Source organism: Hyalella azteca, unplaced genomic scaffold, assembly GCF_000764305.2.
Source record: "Hyalella azteca isolate HAZT.00-mixed unplaced genomic scaffold, Hazt_2.0.2 contig10017, whole genome shotgun sequence".
NCBI lineage: Eukaryota > Metazoa > Arthropoda > Malacostraca > Amphipoda > Hyalellidae > Hyalella > Hyalella azteca.
The window spans coordinates 148,984-171,342 of record NW_025940070.1 but is presented as its reverse complement, the minus strand read 5'-3'; the positions used below and the strand labels follow the sequence as shown (position 1 = coordinate 171,342).

General features: G+C 38.3%; 1 protein-coding gene across 2 annotated transcripts in view; it reads right to left on the bottom strand.

Moving 5' to 3' along the window:
* Positions 1–1,386: 1,386 nt before the first annotated feature.
* The window catches only part of LOC108669038 (tyrosine-protein kinase RYK), a 62,901-nt gene continuing 41,928 nt past the window's right edge, over positions 1,387–22,359 (bottom strand). Inside the window, exons 3-15 of one of the 2 annotated variants that reach the window (XM_047882242.1) lie at positions 11,418–11,545; positions 10,450–10,556; positions 9,536–9,678; positions 8,804–8,969; positions 7,834–7,966; positions 6,669–7,298; positions 6,411–6,482; positions 5,497–5,608; positions 4,955–5,117; positions 4,314–4,463; positions 3,799–3,958; positions 2,730–2,866; positions 1,387–2,359 (exon numbers count right to left, since the gene is read on the bottom strand). In XM_047882242.1, the coding sequence (XP_047738198.1) occupies positions 2,248–2,359; positions 2,730–2,866; positions 3,799–3,958; positions 4,314–4,463; positions 4,955–5,117; positions 5,497–5,608; positions 6,411–6,482; positions 6,669–7,298; positions 7,834–7,966; positions 8,804–8,969; positions 9,536–9,678; positions 10,450–10,556; positions 11,418–11,545 (2,213 nt within the window). In that variant the 3' untranslated portion in view covers positions 1,387–2,247. The remainder of the gene's footprint in view (positions 2,360–2,729; positions 2,867–3,798; positions 3,959–4,313; positions 4,464–4,954; positions 5,118–5,496; positions 5,609–6,410; positions 6,483–6,668; positions 7,299–7,833; positions 7,967–8,803; positions 8,970–9,535; positions 9,679–10,449; positions 10,557–11,417; positions 11,546–22,359) is intronic. The other variant, XM_047882243.1, reaches the window with a different exon arrangement.

The window sequence follows — 22,359 nt, the reverse complement described above, 5'->3', positions numbered from 1 at the left end:
GAAACTATTTGCTCCTAAGGCATTTCTATTCTTGTCCCTCTTTGGAGTGTCATTATATAATAACATAATTCGAGCACTTCTTTAGCACAACAATGATGATTAATTGTCAGCTCTTCCTAGAAAAATCCAACTCCTTCATGATTAAAAACGTCAAGAATAAGTTCACTGGAAACTAGCAAACTCCCGTTCGGTTGCCGCACTTCAGCTAGACTTACACAATCTATGAACACACAGGAAGAGATAAGAATGAACACAGAACAATGATATGGACACAGAGAGTTCAGAAATGACATATAATTTTATTATAATAATTTGCCGCCTGACCTCGCTAGTATGCCCTCTAATTCAGAATGCTTCTACTAGAATTATGCAACAAGTTGGGCTGGAAATTGTTAAAGCTATAGACCTATGGATACAACTTGAGCGGACTGAGGATCAGTGTAAGGCTAACTTCTCGTGGTTGGCATGAGAAATTATCCGATGCATAAGCAACATTTTAGTATTTGGGGCATATATTTACTGCCGCTCTAGCATCCAAAAATATTGCTTTTTAGCAGACATTCCTAGATTAAAGCTGTGTAGTAAATATCGAACGCGAATAACCTAGTTAGCAAATACGAGTTCTTTCGATAAGATATTCTTGCAATGTTTACTCGAGTCGAATACGCTGCCCGGTGTTCGCCAAATGAATTTTTCATGAAACTTCATGAAGATCTGGAGTATAAAATTATTGTTTTAATTTAATCTAAGTTATTGTGGAGCGTCAAAGAGAAATTTCGAGGCCTGTTTATGCCAAACACCTAGCAAAGCTTGCTTAGACCTCGCACTCAAACGAGACAAGACAATCTTCAACACGTGTCGGACGTTATATAGAAACCCTTCTATTAGTTGTGTCAAGTTTGATTTAAGTTATGTTTTGTTCGCTTGGGCATTAAGTTTGATTCCAGATATATTTTTTTCAGCAGGCACAACGGTGGATTGAAGAGCAAGCAACATATTTCATTGCATTAGGCTTTATGAGCTCGATATTAATGCTGCTCATTACTGTCCGTTTTGATTATATGCTTTGTAGATTTATTGCTTGGGAATCCTTTGCAAGTACGTATCTAAGAATACGAAATAAATTTATGTTTTACCTCAATTAATAGACAAAATGAATGATGCCGACGTTTAAAGCATATAACTCTTCGTCATCGCATCACAGAACGACAAACGCTTTCAATAACCACGGCAATAACGCAGGGGAGGTAGAATATTTTTATAATAATTATACTTTTAAGAAAAAGAATCCCTCGAAGCGCACACAGAAATTTTATGACTTAGAAGAACTTCAAAGTATAGGAATGCAATTTTTTTAATAATTTTCATTTCATTCCTAAAACAATAACATATTGAGTAAATGCAAACGAAATTTTGCACAAAAGCTATATTTCCCGAGGTTGAAAAAGCCTTTATGAGGAATCTTTAACCGAGAGTATAAATTTATAACGCTATATAAATAATCCCAAGAAAACTGATCATCCGCCATGACGTGTGTATATTAGAATGTAGAGGTAAACATGGAAGTAAACGTATCCTTAACAAGCGTTACGACAAAGAACAAGGCCTTAGGATAGTATACGAAGAAGTTGAGATATTTGCAAGAATTTCTTTCTATTTTTTCCGTAATGTCATTGAAGAGATCTACTCAACTGTAGTTGCGCCCTCGTACCGTAAACGGAGCATTGAAGAATCCTTCAATTGAGGCAAAAGTCTAGTACCGGAACTCTCGAAAAAAGTGCATTGCAATGTAGAATAGTAGTATTTTTAAAATAAAGCAAAAAAAAATAATATTTTCAACGTACTTGATTCCGATTGCGGATCGTTGCGCACTCATCGATCAATTGAAAGAAAAAGATATTCCTAAGAAATCACAGCGCAATATTCAAATGAAACACTGCAGGTAATGCTGCGAAATAATGCCACGACGAGGAACTACAAGACAAGAACTGCGAAGAGCTTCGGATGACAGCAGTGAGCGTTTTGTGGGAAGCCTCGAGGCACTCGAAAAGCTGAAGGAGTAATAGCAGCTCCATGAGGAGTAAGCACAGGTCCTGGAGGAATAAGAACAGCTCCTGGAGGAGTAAGAGCAGCTCCATGAGGAGAAAAAAACAGCTGCTGGAGGAGTAAGCACAGTTCCTGGAGTAGTAAGAGCAGCTCCAACAAAATAAATATCAGCTGCTGGAGCAGGAAGAACCACGTAGAGCTTCAGATGAAGGCGGTGAGCGTGTTGTGGAAAGCCTCGAGGCAGGCGAGCAGCTCCTGCAGGGACGGTCTGTCGTCTGGCTGCGGCGCCCAGCACACGGCCATCACGCCGAACCTGGCGACCAGAAAGCATCTTTACATTGCTTTAGTGTAAAGTTATCTAAATGTTGAAATGATCTCATTTGCTAAATCGACAAATCATTTTTAAATAGGTCATATTTAAGAAGACAAAAACTCTCCCATGTACGTTTCATTAAGTGATACATTATTTTTGTACTTAGCCAAATATTTAACTGATCAATTGTGATTTTAAATTGGAGAATCGGATTTGAAATGAAAAAATTCCATGTATTTAACACATTATTCGCAAAACAAAATAACGTCAGCTCAAGTAATTAAAATAAAGACACAAAATTCACTATAGTTATTATGATTAGTAATTAAGAATTAATGATCTAAATTATGGCGCAACGTGCAAGCCTCACAGGTCATCAGGACAGCTCCTGGGCTGCGCGAGTCTGTATCCGTCGCGCAGGTAGGCGAGCATCTCGTAGGGGTCGACCTCGACGTAGGGCGCCTGCGCCAGGGTGATAAGTTCCCACACCAGCACCCCGAACATCCACTGTCATTAACAATAAATTTGACATTAATATTGAGCAAACATAACAATAACATCCTCTGAATAGTCACGCAGAGTCATACTGCAATCCAAATGGTATATTGAATTCGATCACACTGCAAGCTCACACAATTTCTCCTACATCATCAATATATATGACAGAAGTCTATTCGCATGATTAAATAGGGGGAAAAAATATATAATAAAAGAGAGACGTTTAGTTTCTTCTCGTCTCATATATCTTAAAGTTGGGAGAATCGGAGTGATTACTCCACCAATTTTACGTTACGTTCAGGTTCAGGTTCAAGATACCGGTATTCATTACTTATCGTTTTGTCAGGTGGTTTGCCGAGTGGCACTTGTTTGGCACGTGAATAAGGTTCTCTTTTTGGACAGGTTCGGCAAAATATAGTACAAAGAGAGGGTGTAATGAAACACTGAAACATTTCATATTAAATTGAGAAATTCAAGTTCACATCCTACGTTAACAAAAATCTCTAGTACTTGAAAAATGTAATCTGATACAATCAAAAGTGAGAACCTATCAATTTATCAATTTCCCCCTATTTAATCACGCAAACACTCTTAAATTCAATTGTGCTAATAAATAATTTACCAGTCGGATCAAACATGAGAACGCCGAACTCAAAATCTTGTTACTAAGAGATTTTTAACATGTAATCCGTGGCCCCAGTAAACGACTTTTTTATAGTAATCGAAGGTTTTCATGCTCTACACTCACATAAACTCTTTTGAAACTGTCAAACCTTATTTTCTACAAAAAAAAAATAAAACAAATCAAGTTGGTGCTGTCATCTCTTCACCAGATGAAGCACTTAGATAATGCAAATTATCTTCTTCTGGTCCATTATATTTCAAATATCCCTATTCATTGAGCTACAAATGTAGAGCTCACACTACGACAGCGCTCTCACCACATCGGCGGCGGCGCTGAAGGAGTTGTGCTGGAGGGTCTCCAGGGGCAGCCACTTGACAGGCCTGTTCTCGTTGTCCCCCAGGCAGTGGTAGTCGCCGGGGAACAGGTCTCGCGACAGCGCCGTGTCGCACACGCGTACGCACATCTCGCTGTCGATGCTGTGTAACAAGAAATTATTATTTGTCTCAATATTATCAGATTATGATAATTAAAGAATTATCAATTGAAAATCACAATTTTCAATCGAAGTAAATTGGATGCACATAATCGCACGAAAGATAAAACACGGATAATTTGAATCAACTTAGAATTCATTCTCAATTTTAATTATCCTTCTTACATTGCAAAAGCATCCTATGCGATTGATTAAACCATTAAAAGCATTTTACGGGTATTACGTCATGCAATATAACCATCATTTTCAATTTTCTTTTGGAGGTCCTTAATAGGAGGTTAATTATATAATAATATGAGGTTAATAAGTTATTCAAAGTTTATCAGTATTTTGCTCACGTGCAGTTCCTGGTGGCTACGTCTTTGTGCAGGATGCCGCTGTGGTGCAGGTGCAGCAAGCCTTTGCACACCCCAATGGCGAGACCAACGGCGTCGTGGGTCAGCAGCTTAGCGACGCCTGCGCCTCCTGACGCGCTCTTCATCAGATACCTGCGCAGGGAATGAAATTAAGAGGCAAATGCTACCACTTGTATCATACTTTTAGATGAATGAAAAAATTATATTTTTTACATATTCGTACGAAAACCTAATTCTCATAATGATGGGACAGTGAATTGTAAAAAGCACAATATAGCAAACATCTAAATAATATAGTTAATTAATTGATAGTTTTCCGCTACATTTGGAATAAAGGAAATGTTCGTTTCCAAATCCATAGAGTTTTACGTCTGTGGGATGTACAGTTTAAACACGGATTGTGGCCAGAGAATTCACTGATTGAAATTATAAGGATCGAACAATATTCTTCAGATGACGTTGGTTGACCAAAATGCTGGTTTAAGAAAGTAATTTTAATTTGTTAACTACTTTTCGAATGTGGTAACGAGTTCGGATGATTAAAACAAACAACTCAGTTTGAATGTTTAGAAGACGAAATTGACAACTAATGATATGAGTATCGATTTACTTGAGCGACTCACTGCTTGAGGTTATGTGACCCCGCATGTAGGGGATAGAGGAGCAGAGGGGCGTGAGGAGACGCTGTGCACACACCCATGATGGGGAGGAGGTTGGGGTGTTGCAGCCCCGCCATGAGCAACCCCTCGTGCAACACCAGCTTTGCTTGGCTGGCTGACGCCGCGCCTTAAGTGCACAGATCAAACGACACGATAATTATTGTCATATTAACACATTTTTCGAGCAATAACGTTTTCGAAATAAATTGCATGCTTTTTCCAAAGTTCACCTCCATTCAATGATTAAACTATGACTCAATATAGTCACCTCCATTCGTGGTTAATTTTTTTCCAGAGGTGGAATGAATATGCGGAGGGAACTTACACTTTAAGTTAATCATATAATCGAAATTCAAACTAGTGCATCGTATTTTTTCGTCGAAGTTGTTATGAACTGGTCAGATAAAACGTGCGTCTTCCAACTACACACGTTTCGCTTATTCAAAATTTTGTAAAGTAATATTTTGTTCACAGATTTTATTTGGAAACGTTTAAAAATTTCTCACCGGACACCGTTTTTACGATCACAGGCTGCGACACGCCAGAGTTCGGGTGCCTGCAGAGGCCTTCGTGTACCCGGCCAAACGTCCCTCCGTGGGTCATGTCTCCGACCACAACCTGAGCAGTAAATAGTTCGTAGTTCACGATCAAACAGCATGTCCAATTAGCCATAGAGTACTAGATAAATGTCTCCGACCACAACCTGTTCAGTAAATAGTTCATAGTTCACGATCAAACAGCATGTCCAATTGTTCATAGAGTACTAGATAAATGTCTCCGACCACAACCTGATCAGTAAATAGTTAGTAGTTCACGATCAAACAGCATGTCCAATTGGCCATGGAGTATTAGATAAATGTCTCCGACCATAACGTGTTCAGTAAATAGTTCGTGGTACACGATCAAAAAGCAGGTCCAATTGTCCATAGGGTACTAGATACTTGTCTCAAACCAGAACCTGCTCAGTAAATAGTTCATAGTTCACAATCAAAAAGCATGTCCAATTGTCCATAGAATAGATACATGTCTCCGACCATAACCAGTTTAGCGAATAGTTCGTAGTGCACGTTCAAGAAGACAGTACTTGATGCTTACAAGTCTCCAACTACAACCTGATCTGTGAATATTTATCCAGAAAATCATATCCATTGAGTCCAAGATAAAGAGCTACGCTTAGACGCTTAATCTTATTTTTTACAAACAAGAACATCTATAACTTAATGTCATCTACAATGTAAAGTAAATCTAATTAGCCGCACACGATGTCATGATGGCGGATCGAATGCATTTTTTGTAATCCACGAGATTTAGTGGACTTCTGCAGTTTTAAAACGCATGCAAAGACCATGAAATTGAGGGATAATGAATAGTTAACCGGATTCTTAAGTTCGCAGCCAGCGGATAAGATGCGGTCACTCACCCTCCATCTGTCCACTTCCAAGCTCTTGATTGTCTCCTTAGTGTCTTTTCTTCTGCTCTCCCGCCATGAGAACTTCAGCAAAGAAGAAAGTCAACAAATTGCAACAAATTTTAGAAACAAATTTTACTTAATTTTTGCTTCAAGAAATTGCAGAAAATTCATTTATTAGTCCATGTATGAGAGAAATAAATTAGAAAATTAATTATAAAATTCATTTTAACTTTATTAATATGCTTATATTCGAAATGATGAACTCACTTGCGAACGCAAAGTAGCGCCCCAGGAAGAGGCAATAGAAATCCTACTGTTGGGATGCCAAGAATGTGCAGGAGAAGCATTGTATGGCGTCGAATATACTTGACTGAGAGGAGAGCTTGCATAGTGAAGAGAATTGCTACCTCCGGTACTCCCACCTCTACTGTTGGCACGAGCTTCTTCTCTAGCCGCTATAAGTGTGGTGCATATGCCTGAAGCTGCACCCTTATTGATATTCTTGCTCGAGAAACCAGCAATCTCCATGAGCTTTGGTGGCGCACGTTGTGAATTTTCGGCGCTGCTTTTCATGCCATCCCTGACACCGGCTACGCTGCTGCTGGTGCAAGTTCTATTTTTGTCTATGCCAAAAAGACTGGAAGAAGTGTTCGTGAATGGCCTTGTTTCACTAACGCAGCTTCGACTGCTTAGGTTAATGACATTCTTCGACAAATTGTTATCAGTTGAACCGTTGTTTCCACAGCCCAAAACAGAGGATGAAGTTGCCAAGTCTTTGAATTTTTCAGGAGTTTCTTGGATGTCGTTTTTATGAGGATCTTTAACGCCATTTTCTATGTTGCCGACGCAGGAGAAGCTGAGGTCGTAACCGAGAGGGTTGCGGTTTTCCACCAAAACCTGAGAAGTTACAACAGAACCAAATAATGACGTTGGATTTATTAACTAGACTGCATTGATTAGACTTAATAGTTTCATTGAATATTGCATTGAATTTGTTTTTGTTTTTATCTTCAAGCATTTCGAAATTTTGAGTTCCTAACTACAAAATAAATAAAAGAGCTTACCTGGAGAAAAAAACGACGGTTCCTTCAGTACCTAATCTTTTTAACGTCGGTGAATAAATATTACTGAAGGAAATTACCTCGAAACTGTTGCACAATTTTCATACATACTTAGCGAATGACCTCCGGGTATTTAAGCGTTATGCTCATGGAACTCAAAAATCAAATTTATTTAAATTTCACTTTTTGAAGGCAGATAAAATCTCTCTCTTCTCTTCTGATAGAAAATCTTTCGCACTAGTATCATTTAATTCTTAAAGTGTTCAATTTATTCATGATCTCAGTGGAATAAATAACCACAATAATGAGCTTGAACGCATGCCACTCTTGCGCCACCTTATAGAATTTCAACTGAACATTTGAGGCCTCACAGTCTTGGTGTTGGTGGTGAGGTGCTTGCAGGAGGCGATGGTGGCGTAGGAGTTGCTCCTGAGCGAGGCTGGGGGTCGTCCGGAGCCGAAGTAGCTGGGGCTGCTGTAGAAGCGACTCGTGATCGTGCTGCTACTGAGGGCAGGAGATACTAATCAAAACTTCAAGCGTCGTCAGTTAAGAAGGCGGCCATAGTTAAAAATTACGAGTGATTGATATGATAGTGAGTGTTCAAGCCTATAGCGAGGGTCGTATTTTTCTCCAAGTTGCAAGATTAGTAAACGACAATGCCTAGCTATTATTCAGCTTCTGTGAACAATAGCGTCATATAAAGATTTATGAAACTTTTCAAATACAAATTATCCCACTTATCGGGATATATTCTACTCCTTTTTTTCTGAATACTTTTGATTTTGACTTTCTTTATATGACGTAAATGCGGTAAATCTAGTAAAGTAACTCACTATTAGCATATTACTTCAATGCGAAATCAACCATTAACAGCCTGTGATAACAGGTCTTCACCTCACGAGAATCGCATCACTGCCTTCAAGGCGGCTGCTGGTCAAGAATTTTTAGTATCCTGCGATATTGCACAATCATCAGGATTAAGCAGTACATCAGGGTTAAGCGGTCGAGGGACTCATAAGTTGACAGTAAGTCAACTCACGAGTCCCGCGACCGCTTAACCCTGATGTCCTGTGCACTGTAAGTCAACTCACGAGTCCCGCGACCGCTTAACTTGATGTCCTGTGCACTGTAAGTCAACTCACGAGTCCCGCGACCGCTTAACCCTGATGTCCTGTGCACTGTAAGTCAACTCACGAGTCCCGCGACCGCTTAACTTGATGCACTGTAAGTCAACTCACGAGTCCCGCGACCGCTTAACTTGATGTCCTGTGCACTGTAAGTCAACTCACGAGTCCCGCGACCGCTTAACCCTGATGTCCTGTGCACTGTAAGTCAACTCACGAGTCCCGCGACCGCTTAACCCTGAGGTAGACGATGGCAGTGAGTGTGATGACCAGCACCGTGACGGTAGCCGCGCAGCCCATGGCCACGTACACGGTGCCCAGCGACGCGTGCGCGAACTGCGGTGACACCAACACCGACTCCTTGCGCTCGTCCGCGTCGGGGTCTGCGGGATGCCGGGAAAACAAGAATATTCTAACAGAAAGTGAAGTAAAAGTGAATATTTACAATGAAATAAGAAGGTTGACTTCTGAGATAAAGCTGCATCCGTTTAGCGCCCATGACAAATTCTTCACGACAATAATATAGAAAATTGTTTTTGGAGTTAAGATCTGCCTCTATACGTATCCACATACCAATTTGTTTTTCACCTACTGTTCCCCGTTAACTACGAGGTATTTTACGGGGATGCCAGTATTGCGATGCCAGTATTTTTATTCCAGCGAATGCGAATTGAATCCTTAGACTATTCTATCTAGAGTCTTTCTTGTGGTCTCAGCTCAAGCCTTCAAACTCAACTCATTCAAGCGAAGGAAATTTACCTCAGGTTCATCCATTTGTTCCAGGATTAGTTTCTAAGAAGTTTTGCCTCAGGTTCTTTCTGTATTAAGTTTCATCTCTAGTTTCATGGTAGATCTTGTTCTGACCTCACCTTTAATTTTACGGCTCAAGTAGTTTCAAAGTAAAATAGTTTGAGAGTAAAGTGAGTAAAGTTTTGACACAAATTTTTACCTTTAATCTCGGGTTTAGCTTTGAGGCAGATCTTCTTGCGGCGGAAGGTGACCGAAGTGAGGTTGTGGTGGCGGTCGGAGACGTTCAGATGCAGCGCTACGAGCACCTCAGCGTCCGCGCGCCCGGAGCACGGCAGCGTCAGCCTGCCCATAAGCATCACATTTGTGATTCTTTTCGTATTGTGGCCCTTTTAAATTAATGACTTGTAACATTTTTAAAACACATATTTTTTAAAAATATGAATTCATGGCCAAAGTGGTATTCTTCTTCTTCAATCCGATGTCGCTTACGCACATTTTTTCTAAACGTTAGCACGGATCTTGATATACATTTAAAGAACTTCATACCGTTGAATGTAATGTCTTCTGAATAGGGAAGGAAATAACATGACTAACTGATCTGAAAGCTTGTATAATTTCTGACAATATTTCAGATGAGAAGTTTCGTTCTTATAAACGAAGCCATGAGTATTTTATCGGATTTGAATACGCTTAAATTTCATTTTATCAATTCGTGCAAAAAAATTAACATACAACATGGCTGTCTCGCTTTATTGAATGATAATTACTGCCTCGTCTATTGAATGAGTCTAAGCAATTATAATATACATCATCGCATTAGAAGAAATAAAGACACTGCAGTAAAACCTTCTTCAACTTCAACAAAAAAATTCATTGTCGTCTAATTTCACATCTCTCTGGGATTGATACATGCATGTCCCAAACTTTTTTTGGGGCTGTATGCAAAATTTCATGCTCGTGTCATAATTAGTCAAGGACAACGCCTTGTTTTTCTATCCAAAATCCAAATGCATAAGAGAACTTTTGAACGTTTTTTCATTCATCTGTTACTGTCTAATACCACAATTTGCGTCGCATTGCGATCGCAACTGACGTTGTTTAGTAAACTGTCACCTGAAGGTACTAGGCTCGCTTGGAACGAAGCCTTTGGCTGAAATATTGAGCCGCGGCTGGAACATGGCCTCGCTCTTGTCGTACTCCACCGCTGCTTCGTACGGCATCTGAAATTTTTGTTCAATGTAAGTACATGGTGAGCAGAAATTTCAGCTTGGTTGAAATTAAATCAACCCTTTGCCATCTATGTGGTTATAAAAAAAATGTAGACAAATTTCAGTGCCAATTATTTGTTGTACGCTTAAGCAACTGAAAAAGTTTAAAACATAAATAATATCAAAAACTAATTATAGTATTTTCTCGGAGCAACAAAAAATTCTATTTTATAATAATAATGAAAATATTTTAATCGAAAGGCAGTAGTATGATTAAGAAAAAAATGAATTAAAATATTCTTCTAAAATAATGTTTTTGCCCGGTGCTGGAAATCTCGCTATCAAATTTTAGGGAAATATTCCTCTGGTTTATTTCGATGCACTTGAGGCCGTTGGCGAGCCCTCTGAAGGACTCTCGAATGAAGGGCTTCGTTGCCTTCGTTTGAAAGAGGTCCGCTGATTGGGGTTAGGAATTATAGATCAAGATTCTCGTAATCTTAATATTAAAAGCAAATGGCTCTGGTGATGGTGATGATATTCTTTGACGTTATACCTTGATCCACTGATGCAGTTAATACGATTAGAGAAGTTAATGCTCTTCATCTTCATATGAAAAACTACTTAGTCCGCTAATGAGATCATGATCATTAAGGAGCTAGACCCATTAATTCTTTAGCCTCTAGAATAGCTCAATTAGCTTCAAAACATCGGAACGAATAAATAACTCTATTTCAACTTCAAATTTGCAAAATAAATACTCTGATAAATAAATATTCAGCCTCAAATTGGCAAGATAAAGACAAATTCAATCAATTACTCTGGTAAATATTGTTCGAATTCAATTCGGTGCAACTAGATTAAACTTGCAGTTACCGGTCGCTTGGCTTGTGAGCTCCACGTGAAGTGAAGGCCGGTCGTGTTGGAGGGAACCTTCACCGTGTAGCCCAGAGCGTATGTGTTAATTACTCCAGCCCGTACGTAGTAAAGCTCTGAATCCAAACCTGTGACAGGAAAAAAACGACGTTAACAATTAACACTGTAGTGTGGGTCACTAATATTCTTAATCCAAACATGTGACAGGAGAACACGACGTTGACAACACTGCATGTAGTGTGGGTAACTGATTCTCTGAATCTGAGAGAGAAGAGAAAACACGACGTTGACACACTGTAAAGTGGGTTACTGATTATCTGAATCTGAGTGAGAAGAGAAAACACGACGTTGACAACACTGTAAAGTGGATAACTGATTCTCTGAATCTGAGTTAGAAGAGAAAACACGACGTTGACAACACTGTAAAGTGGGTTACTGATTCTCTGAATCTGAACCTGAGTGAGAAAACACGACGTTGACAGCACCGTAAAGAGATGCCACTAAAGCTTTGAATCCAAACCTGCGTGAGGAAAGGACGAGGTTGACAACACTGCAGCGCGGAGAGCTAAAACTCTGAATCCAAACCTGTGACCCGAAAATACGACATTAAATATCTTGTCGTTTAGAAAATCTGCTATAGGTGAAGGGTAAGTGGGAACAGTCTGAATTACAGAATTAATCCATGTGTGTTTAGTGTATGCGTGGAGTAGATAATTTTGATGATATCCGCGTTCGTTCCAAATCCTGGTCCACATGATAGTTAGGAAGCAAAATAGTAGGCTAAGGTTACACTTTGTTTTATGATCTACTGAAGTCATATCTCAAGGATTGAAACATATTTAATCACACAAATTATCGTTGATTTCACATTAATGCTTCCTCGTTGCAAGCACTCCTTCAAGTTGCACTGCATTCTGCAAAAGTTAAATTCTTATCTTAATCGTTTGAATGCATATCGTTATTTATCAAATTGTAGTGTTAAGACAATTTGCGACTTTCATTTTGTAATAAAATTATAATTTACTTTTACCTTGGCAACACCTGTAGGAAGTTAACGTCGCGCACAGAATTTTCTCGTTAGTCATTATTGTTCGGCTGATTCCCGCTGCAGGTTAGTTAAAGCTCTAATAGGTTCCTTTTTATTGTCTGAATAATTGTTATATTGTATTATTATTTCTCTTTATTCATCTTCAACGTCGATCATTTATTAGATTTGCTTTTCAACAGATACGCACGTTGCCAAGGGTATTATTCTTTACACTCTTTTTCCATCTTAATACTTATATTCAAAGCCCACCTTTTCGTTAATTTGCCTTGCAGTAAAATCTCAATTACAGGCTCTTTCATTTCCATTCTTGTTTTACTGTGTGGGTAATGACTGACACTTACCCCACAAAATCTCTGCCTCCTCCACTTTTGACAATCTTCCATTCCCCCCACCCCATCCAATCTGTTTACCTACCCTCCCTCCTCCGTCCCTGGGCACAGCATGAAGCACCTGAAGCTCTCACCACAGGCGCCGCTAATTAGTCGCCTGATTAGACGCATTCAAACGCCTAATGGAACACAAGTTTTAGAACGTCGTGTGGCTGCCCGGCACTGCGGTTCCCACCTAACAGCTGCACTTTGGGAGCTTCCAGGTTTGTTTGCCGCTAACATCCAAACCAGATTAAATGCCGTCTTTTCCAGCGCGCTAATTAAACATTTTTTAATCTATAATGTGCTTGGTTAGTGAATGAAAAGATGAGTTGATATCGGTAGATATTTACTGAGCTGTTAAATTCGCTACAGAACTGTTTTAGACTTGCATAAAGAATGGACATCTCAATTTGTATCAGACACCGTATTAGACATCAATTTACTGAATATGGCAGTATAGAAAGATTCCGTTAATTAATTCATTAATAAAATTTTGCAAGTATCACAAAGGGAGCTCAGCTAAAGAGAGGCGATTCCAGCACTGCGCTAAAAGTAAAACTTAATTGGCAGGTACCTGGAGAGGAGAGCTCTCGCACGCCGTTCAATGGCGTGTTTTGAAGCTCGTCTGCGTCGCCAGAACTGTCCTGGATGAAGCCTTGCTAATGAGATCTTAAATCCCAACATCACACACTTCCGTCGAGTCTCATATGAACATTAATGGTAAAGAATTTTTTACTGGGCTACCAAACAACTGCTAATTAAGGGCTTTACAAGCCGTTTAATTGAAGCACTGCCGCTGCCATCTAAGTTGCAATTGAGAAACCTGACAAAAGTTCTTTTAGTAAACTTGTGAACTTCCGGTCTTTCAAAAACATCTCCCAGAGTTCGAAGTATATTATGGACCAGACTGACTTTTAAGTATTCATTACTATATCCTATGTTGTTCTCAGAAGTAATCCTCAAGTTTCCAGCCTTGACAAATCAAGTGTTTCCATCCTTGGCAAATCAAGCTCACCCAAACTTTTCACGACTGTGCCGCGCAGAAACGAAAACAAATTATTAAAAAGGAAAATTCATTGTAAGCATTCGGTCGCAGTATTCATGTTTAGCAAAAAGTTACGCTGTACAATAACGAACGAAACTTGTCGCGCTATTCACGCTATAATGTAATAGATGCAAGAGAAATCGCATCAAATCCACCGATCAAGAAAGCACGCCCTGAAGTAACGGCGCATTCAGCGGTGCCGACATCGCGCGTGTCGGAGGGAAGTTCCCCGGGATGAGCGAGATTCGCCGTCGATGCGTCGTCTGCGTTTGATTAAACGCCAATGAAGGTACGCTAAAAAAAAGTTAATCTAATTTTCCATCCGCGGTAATTGCCTCCGTTGCAAATAAGGCTCCAGACGAACTCGATCTGTCACTCGATCGTGCTGATGCGTCGAATGGAGTATCAAGTAGATAAGGTTTTTTTATCGGGTTAATATTAGAGCGTTGTGAGGCTTCTTCGAAAATGTCCACCACTAAGTGAGGCAATTGCAAGAAAAAATATTTTGTACTCATTTTAGCGAGCTTTGCTTGGAGATTTTATCTATGAGGACTTCGTTGGAGCAGGAAATAACGTGATGAGATTTAAAAGGAATATTTGTAAATTTAGAGTACCGTGCGAAAAATGAAATCTTAGCTATTGTCTCACTATCTATTTTACATTCAGACGATTGGAAATTATTAAAAGATGTTATTTAGATGAACTGGCATGAATGTCCTCTCGTTAGAATATGTTAGCCCTTAATTTTCCCCATATATATTATTTAGATTAATAAATTAACAGAAACTATATCTATTATACAATTTTATAATACATGAGCTTTCAATATAAACTATTCCACAACTTCATTAAATTCGAGCTTAATTATTAAGATAGTACCAGTAATACGAACAGCCTTCAGTCCTACACCGACACTTGCTCATAGTTGAGCTACGTTTGACTATACTATTACTCATTATACAAATTTAAGCAATTGGGTTACAGGGCAAAAACGTAATTTTATTATAATTAATTCTATATTTCTTCTTATTTATCTCATGATAATTTGTCGCCTCCTGATGCACATCTTTATTTTGACGAAAAAATTTTACGGATTGTGTGTTTTTCCATTGACACTACGACTATATGTTATTCAACCTCACCATTTTTTGCTATTTAGAGCCTTACGTAACATGTATTCACCAAACACACATGAGTCAATTAGTGCAAATCACTCACGCTTATAGACTATCATCGGAGATGTATCGTTGTACTCTGTACAATCACTGATTTAAAGTGTCATTATTATTCAAACTTCCAGTGTGTTGGCCTGGTGACTGAATATTAGGAGGAACGTATCATAACACTCGAGTTCTAACATCGCAAATAATTGGAGCGAGACAAGAATCCATTCGAAGCTCTTGGTGCGCGAATGGCGCCACCAGGTGGCGTGTTTTGCTCTAATGAAGTCATCTGGATGGAGGCTTTGATGCTGCCGCAACAACTCGCACTGGTCGGGTGATGACGGAAAGGCGAAAATAATGGAAATGTGCAGTCGGTTATTCAGGGAAACTAGGGTAGATAGGGACGGGTAAATAAGGGTTGTATCATGTGATGGAGATTTGTAATGTTTACTCATCATGAACTGAAATGACTCGATTTAAATGCTGGAGGTAATGAGATGCAGTAGATAAATGACGTAAAGTCATGGATGTCCTCGTTTGGCCGAGCTACAAAATATCTCAGTGGTGGGTTTTCATGATTTTGTGTACATGAATTAGGAATCGGATCGATTTTATATTTGTTTCCCTAATCACAATTAAAAACGAAACTCACTTATTTATTTTATGAATGGAAAAATGGAGCAGAATTAACATTCATACCAGATTTTTACTGCCACGTATTTCCTGCCGGTACGAACCCTGCAACAAAAAAGTTGTAATAAAAATTATCAAACTTACACTAGTCAACAGAACGCCAAATTTTTGACACTACAAACCCTGATATCATATTAAGTATAGGCCACTGAACTATGTATGGGTAATTTAATATTTATTCAATAATATTGCTCCATGTTTTCCATGTTTGGGAGGTTGCGATATTCTCTACATTCCCTATATATATAGCCAAGCGTCTGTGCACTCGGAGAGAAAAAATTAATATCACGAGGGGTTTCTCGATCAAAGGGGAGCCCTCTGAGAGATACATCAAACGACATCAAAGAACTTCCCAGTAAAACTGTTCAGCAGAAATATGACTACTTTAGCTCCAGTTTAGCGTGCACAGCCCCGCTTGATGCCAGATCAATTGTATTGGAAGGCGTTGAGTCTGAACAGCTTCGCTCGATGCCAATCAATACAATTGATGTGCCGTCAATATCTGCTTCAGTCTAACCCATGCCACCTCAACGACAGCTCTTCAACAAGAAAAGCTGACGCTATCGAACAATTTCGAAATCTAGTTGATATGAGAGTGACTATATACATATACGCTCAAAACCACCGTGTCGTCGTATGAAACTCGTCTCACAAAGACTAATTAATTCTTAGAGCCAAGTAATCCCTCGATTATCCATGTTCCTTATCTGAATTTCGTATTTTAAATGTATTTTTCAGTCGTCTAACTATAAGATTTGATTTTAATCGAATTGTAACCGATACTTGCACAATTAAGATGTCGGTATTGATATTGGGCAAAAACCGTTCTTTAATACCAGTTTCGTTCAAGAAAATTGTTAATAAGAAATACTCACTGGTCTTTAACAAAATTTTTATTAAATTAAGATGTCGTGCATGTTGAAACATATATTCGTTAATATCTCGCAAGTTGCATGTTCCTCGATCTACCAGCAGTAACTCGGCGATCTTCTGTGAAAATTTAAAGAAATTGCATAGCACGCAAGAGCTCATCCATTTTCCATTTTCTTCAAAACTTTCTTGTACATACAAATTTAATTAAATTCAATGTTTCAGTGTTATTGTGTGCCACCATTTACCTCTCCGAAATGTTGCCCTAAGCCTGCGGCATGCTGCACGGAAGACAAGTTATTCGAGCCTTTGTTTGCCGAGGCTCACTTTCTAGACAAACCATTTGTCCATTAGTAGTGCTCTGCTGCGAATAACAAGACCAACCATTATGGCTAAGCCTCTTCTGCGATTTTTTATGTGTTTCTTTGATTTTGCTCGGTGGAATTATGCCGGAAATTTAGGTTTCGGTCTTGATTTGTTTTGTGGACATGTATGAAAATCTCATTATTAATGGTGTTGCTCGTAATGGGTCACGGTGAATATGGTTTTCTTTGATTTTTTGTCTTCAATAAGTCAAAAAACTAACTTTCCATCAAGATCAGCTCGGCCATATATAGCGTCATACGAAATAGAAGGCATAATATAATACCATAAGCAATATCTTACAAAAATTGCATAATACACAAAGAAAATAAGTTTTTGAGACACTGCAATCAAAAGCCGCTTTCAGTGGATTTTCAAATATTTTTAAACATTAAAACATTGATGGACATTTATGACCATGCATTAGGGCGAAAAACAATTTTGTAGGTGAAATAAAACAGTACCTTACGCACATTTGAAAATCAACTAGGGCGCAAAAAATGACGATTCGCCTATAGATACACGTGTTACTTGAGACTTGATATAGGGTGTAACGGTACTCATGTTGCTTTAGTTGTATACAATTGTGCACGCATTAGTTGTACAAAGTTAGCACTGCGTTGCCCGATATCGGTAACATCAGCGATTTTAGAATTCCGCTAGCACGAATTCAGTCATCCCAAATACCGTCAACAAAAATAAAATCAACGTTTAATTATTTTAAAAATATCTATTTAGGCTCAGATTTTTCGTAGTGCATATATCTTGCATTTGACTTCCATATAGAAAATATGAAGAAACTACGTTGCTTCTTTAAATTTTATTCCAATACTACGCATTTATCGATTAAAATTAAAATGTTGAGCCAATTTTTGCCTGCTAGCTTTGCAATATCATTTTTTATTGTCCGGACACGAATTTATTTCAGACGAAAATTTTCATGAACAGCAAGAATCACGATGCCAAGCATCCGACAAGCAAACAAAAAAACACGTTAACAAACGCTGAAAATACATAAATAATTAGATTTATATCAACAAAATTTACTACACTCTTCCTTGACGACATAGCAAGTATTTTGAACTCATTCATGAGCTTTTTATTGTTGTCTGTTGGCAAAAGTTCAATTGTATGAAAAAAAAACATTCTGCCGTTCCTGCAGCCGACTTCCAGGATCGGGTTGCGTTAAGACTCTTTGCTTTGAATTCGGTTGAAATGCAGAATAAATGGAAGTAGACCATTGAATATTATTTAAATAAATTGATATTTTTGCATTAAATACCTAAATCGACAATGGTAGTAATATAAGATATAAAGGAAATTAATATCAGAAGTACGAAAATAAAGTATGAAACTTTTGGGCAGTGATATGCAGACATTAAGATGTGACCTGTGAAGAAACATGCCAAATCAATATTACCCTTCGAGAATATTTCAAATTATTATATGTAGCACAGCAGGAACATGAAGCTTTTGGAATATGTGACAGAAAGTTACCGACAACACTAGCTTGAACTGCATAAAAAGTAAGCTATAGAATCGTAGTTCTATAGCTTACCTCCCGTTGTCAAGACTCCAGAGCCACATATGAAGTTACGCAGCTCCTTCTCACGAAATTTATTCAAGTCATCCAGCACATCAGGGACAATCATGCCGCAACAGTCCCTTTTCACACATATAATTTCAACATTACCTGCATACAAACAGCTCAATATAATAATATAAATCACATAACACACCTAGTCAATTCAATCACCAGCGCACTCTTTTCAAATCATAACCAATTCACTCACCACAAATAACTCCATCATTAAGGCATATACAATATATACTCACAGTTCTATATCTTATCACTTCTAAAAACAATCAATTTCAAAAAGCCATCATTAAAATAGCACACTTCCACCAAAACAACTCCTGTAAAGAATTCCAATACTCACAGTCACAATTCATATCTATTCAATTGCAACATTNTCGAATTTTGAAATTTTTTCAACTGCATATCATAAAACAAGTCTGGGGATGATTTTTTATCGAAATAAACGTTCCTGTGAGATGCACGGATTTCGAGTTATTTCGCCTTGAATTTTTGCCAAAAAGTCAAAAAATCGATTTTTTTCGAATATCTCGCGAGCCAAGCAGTTTATTGAGAAATTGTCCGATATAAACCCTAATTAACTTTCATTTTGAGATAATTTGACGTAAAAATTTCCTTTCTAGCTTCAACCGTTTGGCCTCCACAGAAAACTGCCAAAAATTTAAAACGGCTTTTTCTCGGCGGAAAAAAATTCCAGAATTTTTTCAATTTTTTCTGTGAAAGATCTCACTATTTTCTATCGTTCCCTCAAAGGGCAACGTCCAAAAAAATTTCTCCGATTTTTAAAAAATTGTCAAATTTTTGATAATTTTTTTGCTTTTCCCCCCCTGGGGGGCGTTTTTTTGAGCGGATCTGACCAGGAATTTCCGGAAACTTGCCTCAACCAATGAGAAGAAAAGGAGCCAAGATAGAGGCGCGTGCAAGCAACGGCTGATTTTTGGTGAATTTTTGAAAAAAATATTCGTTTTTGGGGATTTGTGTCTTCCCCATGGGGAATTTTGGGGATCCGACTTTTGATTCGTCAATCTAAAATCAGGCTCTATTATGGGCCAAAATTTCATCTTCGTAGCAGAGCTGGAAGTACGAAAGTGGGTCTAAAAGTGTCGATTTCACGTAGGTACCAATACGGCGAGGACAAGGACGTAAAGTCAAAATCAAAATCTGAATGCGGATCTGAATCTAAGTGTTTCTTCGAAATTCTTTCGGGGTCCCTGCGCCATTAACCAGCTGCATGTCTTTTTCTGCGCCGACCGCGGGTTTGGCAGACGAGCCAGGAATAATTTTCAAATAAAGCATAGTTTTGGTATAAAGTTGTTTTATCGTGTTGAGTTTTGTGCAGGGGTTGGCTTCCGATACAGCATGACTACCTCGACTCTGGGAGATGGACTGCAATTCCTTGTGCATTCGGAAGCGATTTTGCCTAGTGGTCTCTGAGGAGCTATGGCGATCGTCCGCCATATTGGAAGCAGAAATTTATTCGCCCCGTCAGGCGGACTGAAAGCGGTCCTTTGTCCGAGATTCATTGCCTGCTTGTAAGCAAGACATGACGCTAATATCAATCTAGCAAATCGCAGTTAATGTCAACAAGATCGTCAGTGTTGAAAGCTGCTTCAGATATGTACCAATTCCCGTCCAGGAAGCAGAGCATTTCTGGAATCAAGCTTACGGCGTTTCAAATGGTATAAACGGACAAGAGCTTGTTTCGAATCATTTTTTGGATGTGATTTAATTGATATTATGTGGCAAAACAATCTAAACCTAATTTAATTTCTAAAACTTTATTGAATGGACATGTATCAGGATGCAAGGGAAATTTATGGTTACACTGGAACGCAATATAAACAACATGTAGAGTATCCTAATGAGTTCAAGATACACCATTATATTCAACAAACTCCATTAAGTTAATCAAACTCCATTAAGTTCAACAAACTCCATCAAGTTCAACAAACTCCATTAAAATCAACAAACTTCATCAAGTTCAACAAACTCCATGAAGTTCAACAAATTCCATTAAGTTCAACCAACTCCATTAAATTTAACAAACTCCATTAAGTTCAAGGAACTCCATTTATTCAACAAACTTTATTAAATTTAACAAATCTCATAAGTTCGAGGAACTCCAATTATGCAAAAAAATTCATTAAATTTAACAAACTCCATTAAGTTCAAGGAACTTCATTTATTCAACAAACTCCCTTAAATTTGACAAACTCCATTAAGTTCAACAAACTCCATTGGGTTCAACAAACTCCATTAAGTTCAACAAACTCCATTAAGTTCGTCAAACTCCATTAAGTTCAACAAACTCCATTAAGTTCAACAAACTCCATTAAGTTCAACAAAGCCCATTAGGTTCAACAAACTCTACAAAACTCCATTAAGTTCAACAAACTCCACTGAGTTCAGCAAACTTCATTAACAATATCAACTTTAATCAATATCGATCAGTCAAATGTCTAGGATTCACTCCTACGTTTTAATGGGCAACGTTTAATGGTTTAATTTTTTTAATTTAATGGAATGGTAGGATTCACTCCAACGTTTTAATGGAAATCTTCACTGTGATAAATTTTCTCATATGTCTCGCCATGTCATCCTCAACAACCAAATCAGAACTGCATTTTCAAGCGAGATAAATAAAAAAAAACAGTGACATAAAACTTGAGCGAAATTTTCTTGGAGATAATCCCATGCATCTTTAAATTCTCTATCAAATAAGACTTGACATCTTGTCAATTATAAGAAATTCTGTTCCGTTTTAACTTAAGGAAGACCATGAAGATTAAGTTTGAATAGTTATTAACGTCTAAGAATTAACAGTCAGGGCTCAATTAAAGGAGGTGGCGGGCGCTAATACCTTCGTCGGTGCTGCGCCGTATCTTAACCAAGTAAGTAAAGGAGGTGGCAAATGTGCGTTCGAGATTGCTGTATAATGTGCAGCATAATATGTGCATTTTCTCGCTATATTTACTTGATTTAGTGCATAAAATGGGTCCCTAGTCCTATTGATGCATGCGAATTCACTTCTTTGGTTGGGCCCAACGATGCAAAATCGTATATGACGCATTTATTACCTAGGCCTTATTGCCGGCCTAGAACCTTTACCATATTATTAATTAACTTATTTACCAAATTAGCTGAGTTGGGCCAACCTTTTACTAGCCATTGCACATTTTATCTAAGTCAAACCTCTGAATGGCATCTAATGCCACTTCTAAATGGAACCATCGGCAATAATTTAGAAGGTTGGGTAATCAATAATTTATCGCACTTAGCTAAACGTGATATCATATTGCTCAATTAAATAGCCCTTTATATTTTACTGTAATTCAAGACATCTTTGTTACGTTACAGTATAACGACTCGCATCTCACGTCACCCATTCTGCGGGAAATTTGTCGTAAGGAACGCCTCGTCTGTTTGCTGCTGCCGTATTTAGTTTCGCAAGGTTAATGCTGGGAATTCATTTCACTGTCAAATTATGTGCCGAGAAATTGGAATACAGAATATGGTCATAAAAAGCATACTTGTACTACATTTGTCAGTTAATCAGACTGTTTTTTCTCTGGTAGCAGTTGCTCCACTGCTTCTTCACTTCTTATTCTCTTGCCTTCGAAAACCTTCGAAGATTTATCCTGTGGATTCTCAAATAAAGTTTATCTGCGATTATGTTCGTGTAAATTCCTTACACAATACTATGATGCGTTTTATTTCTTGATGAATTGATTCTTGAACACAAAAATTCGAATTTCTAATCTGTAATTCTCCAATGAAGTGGACACGATTATA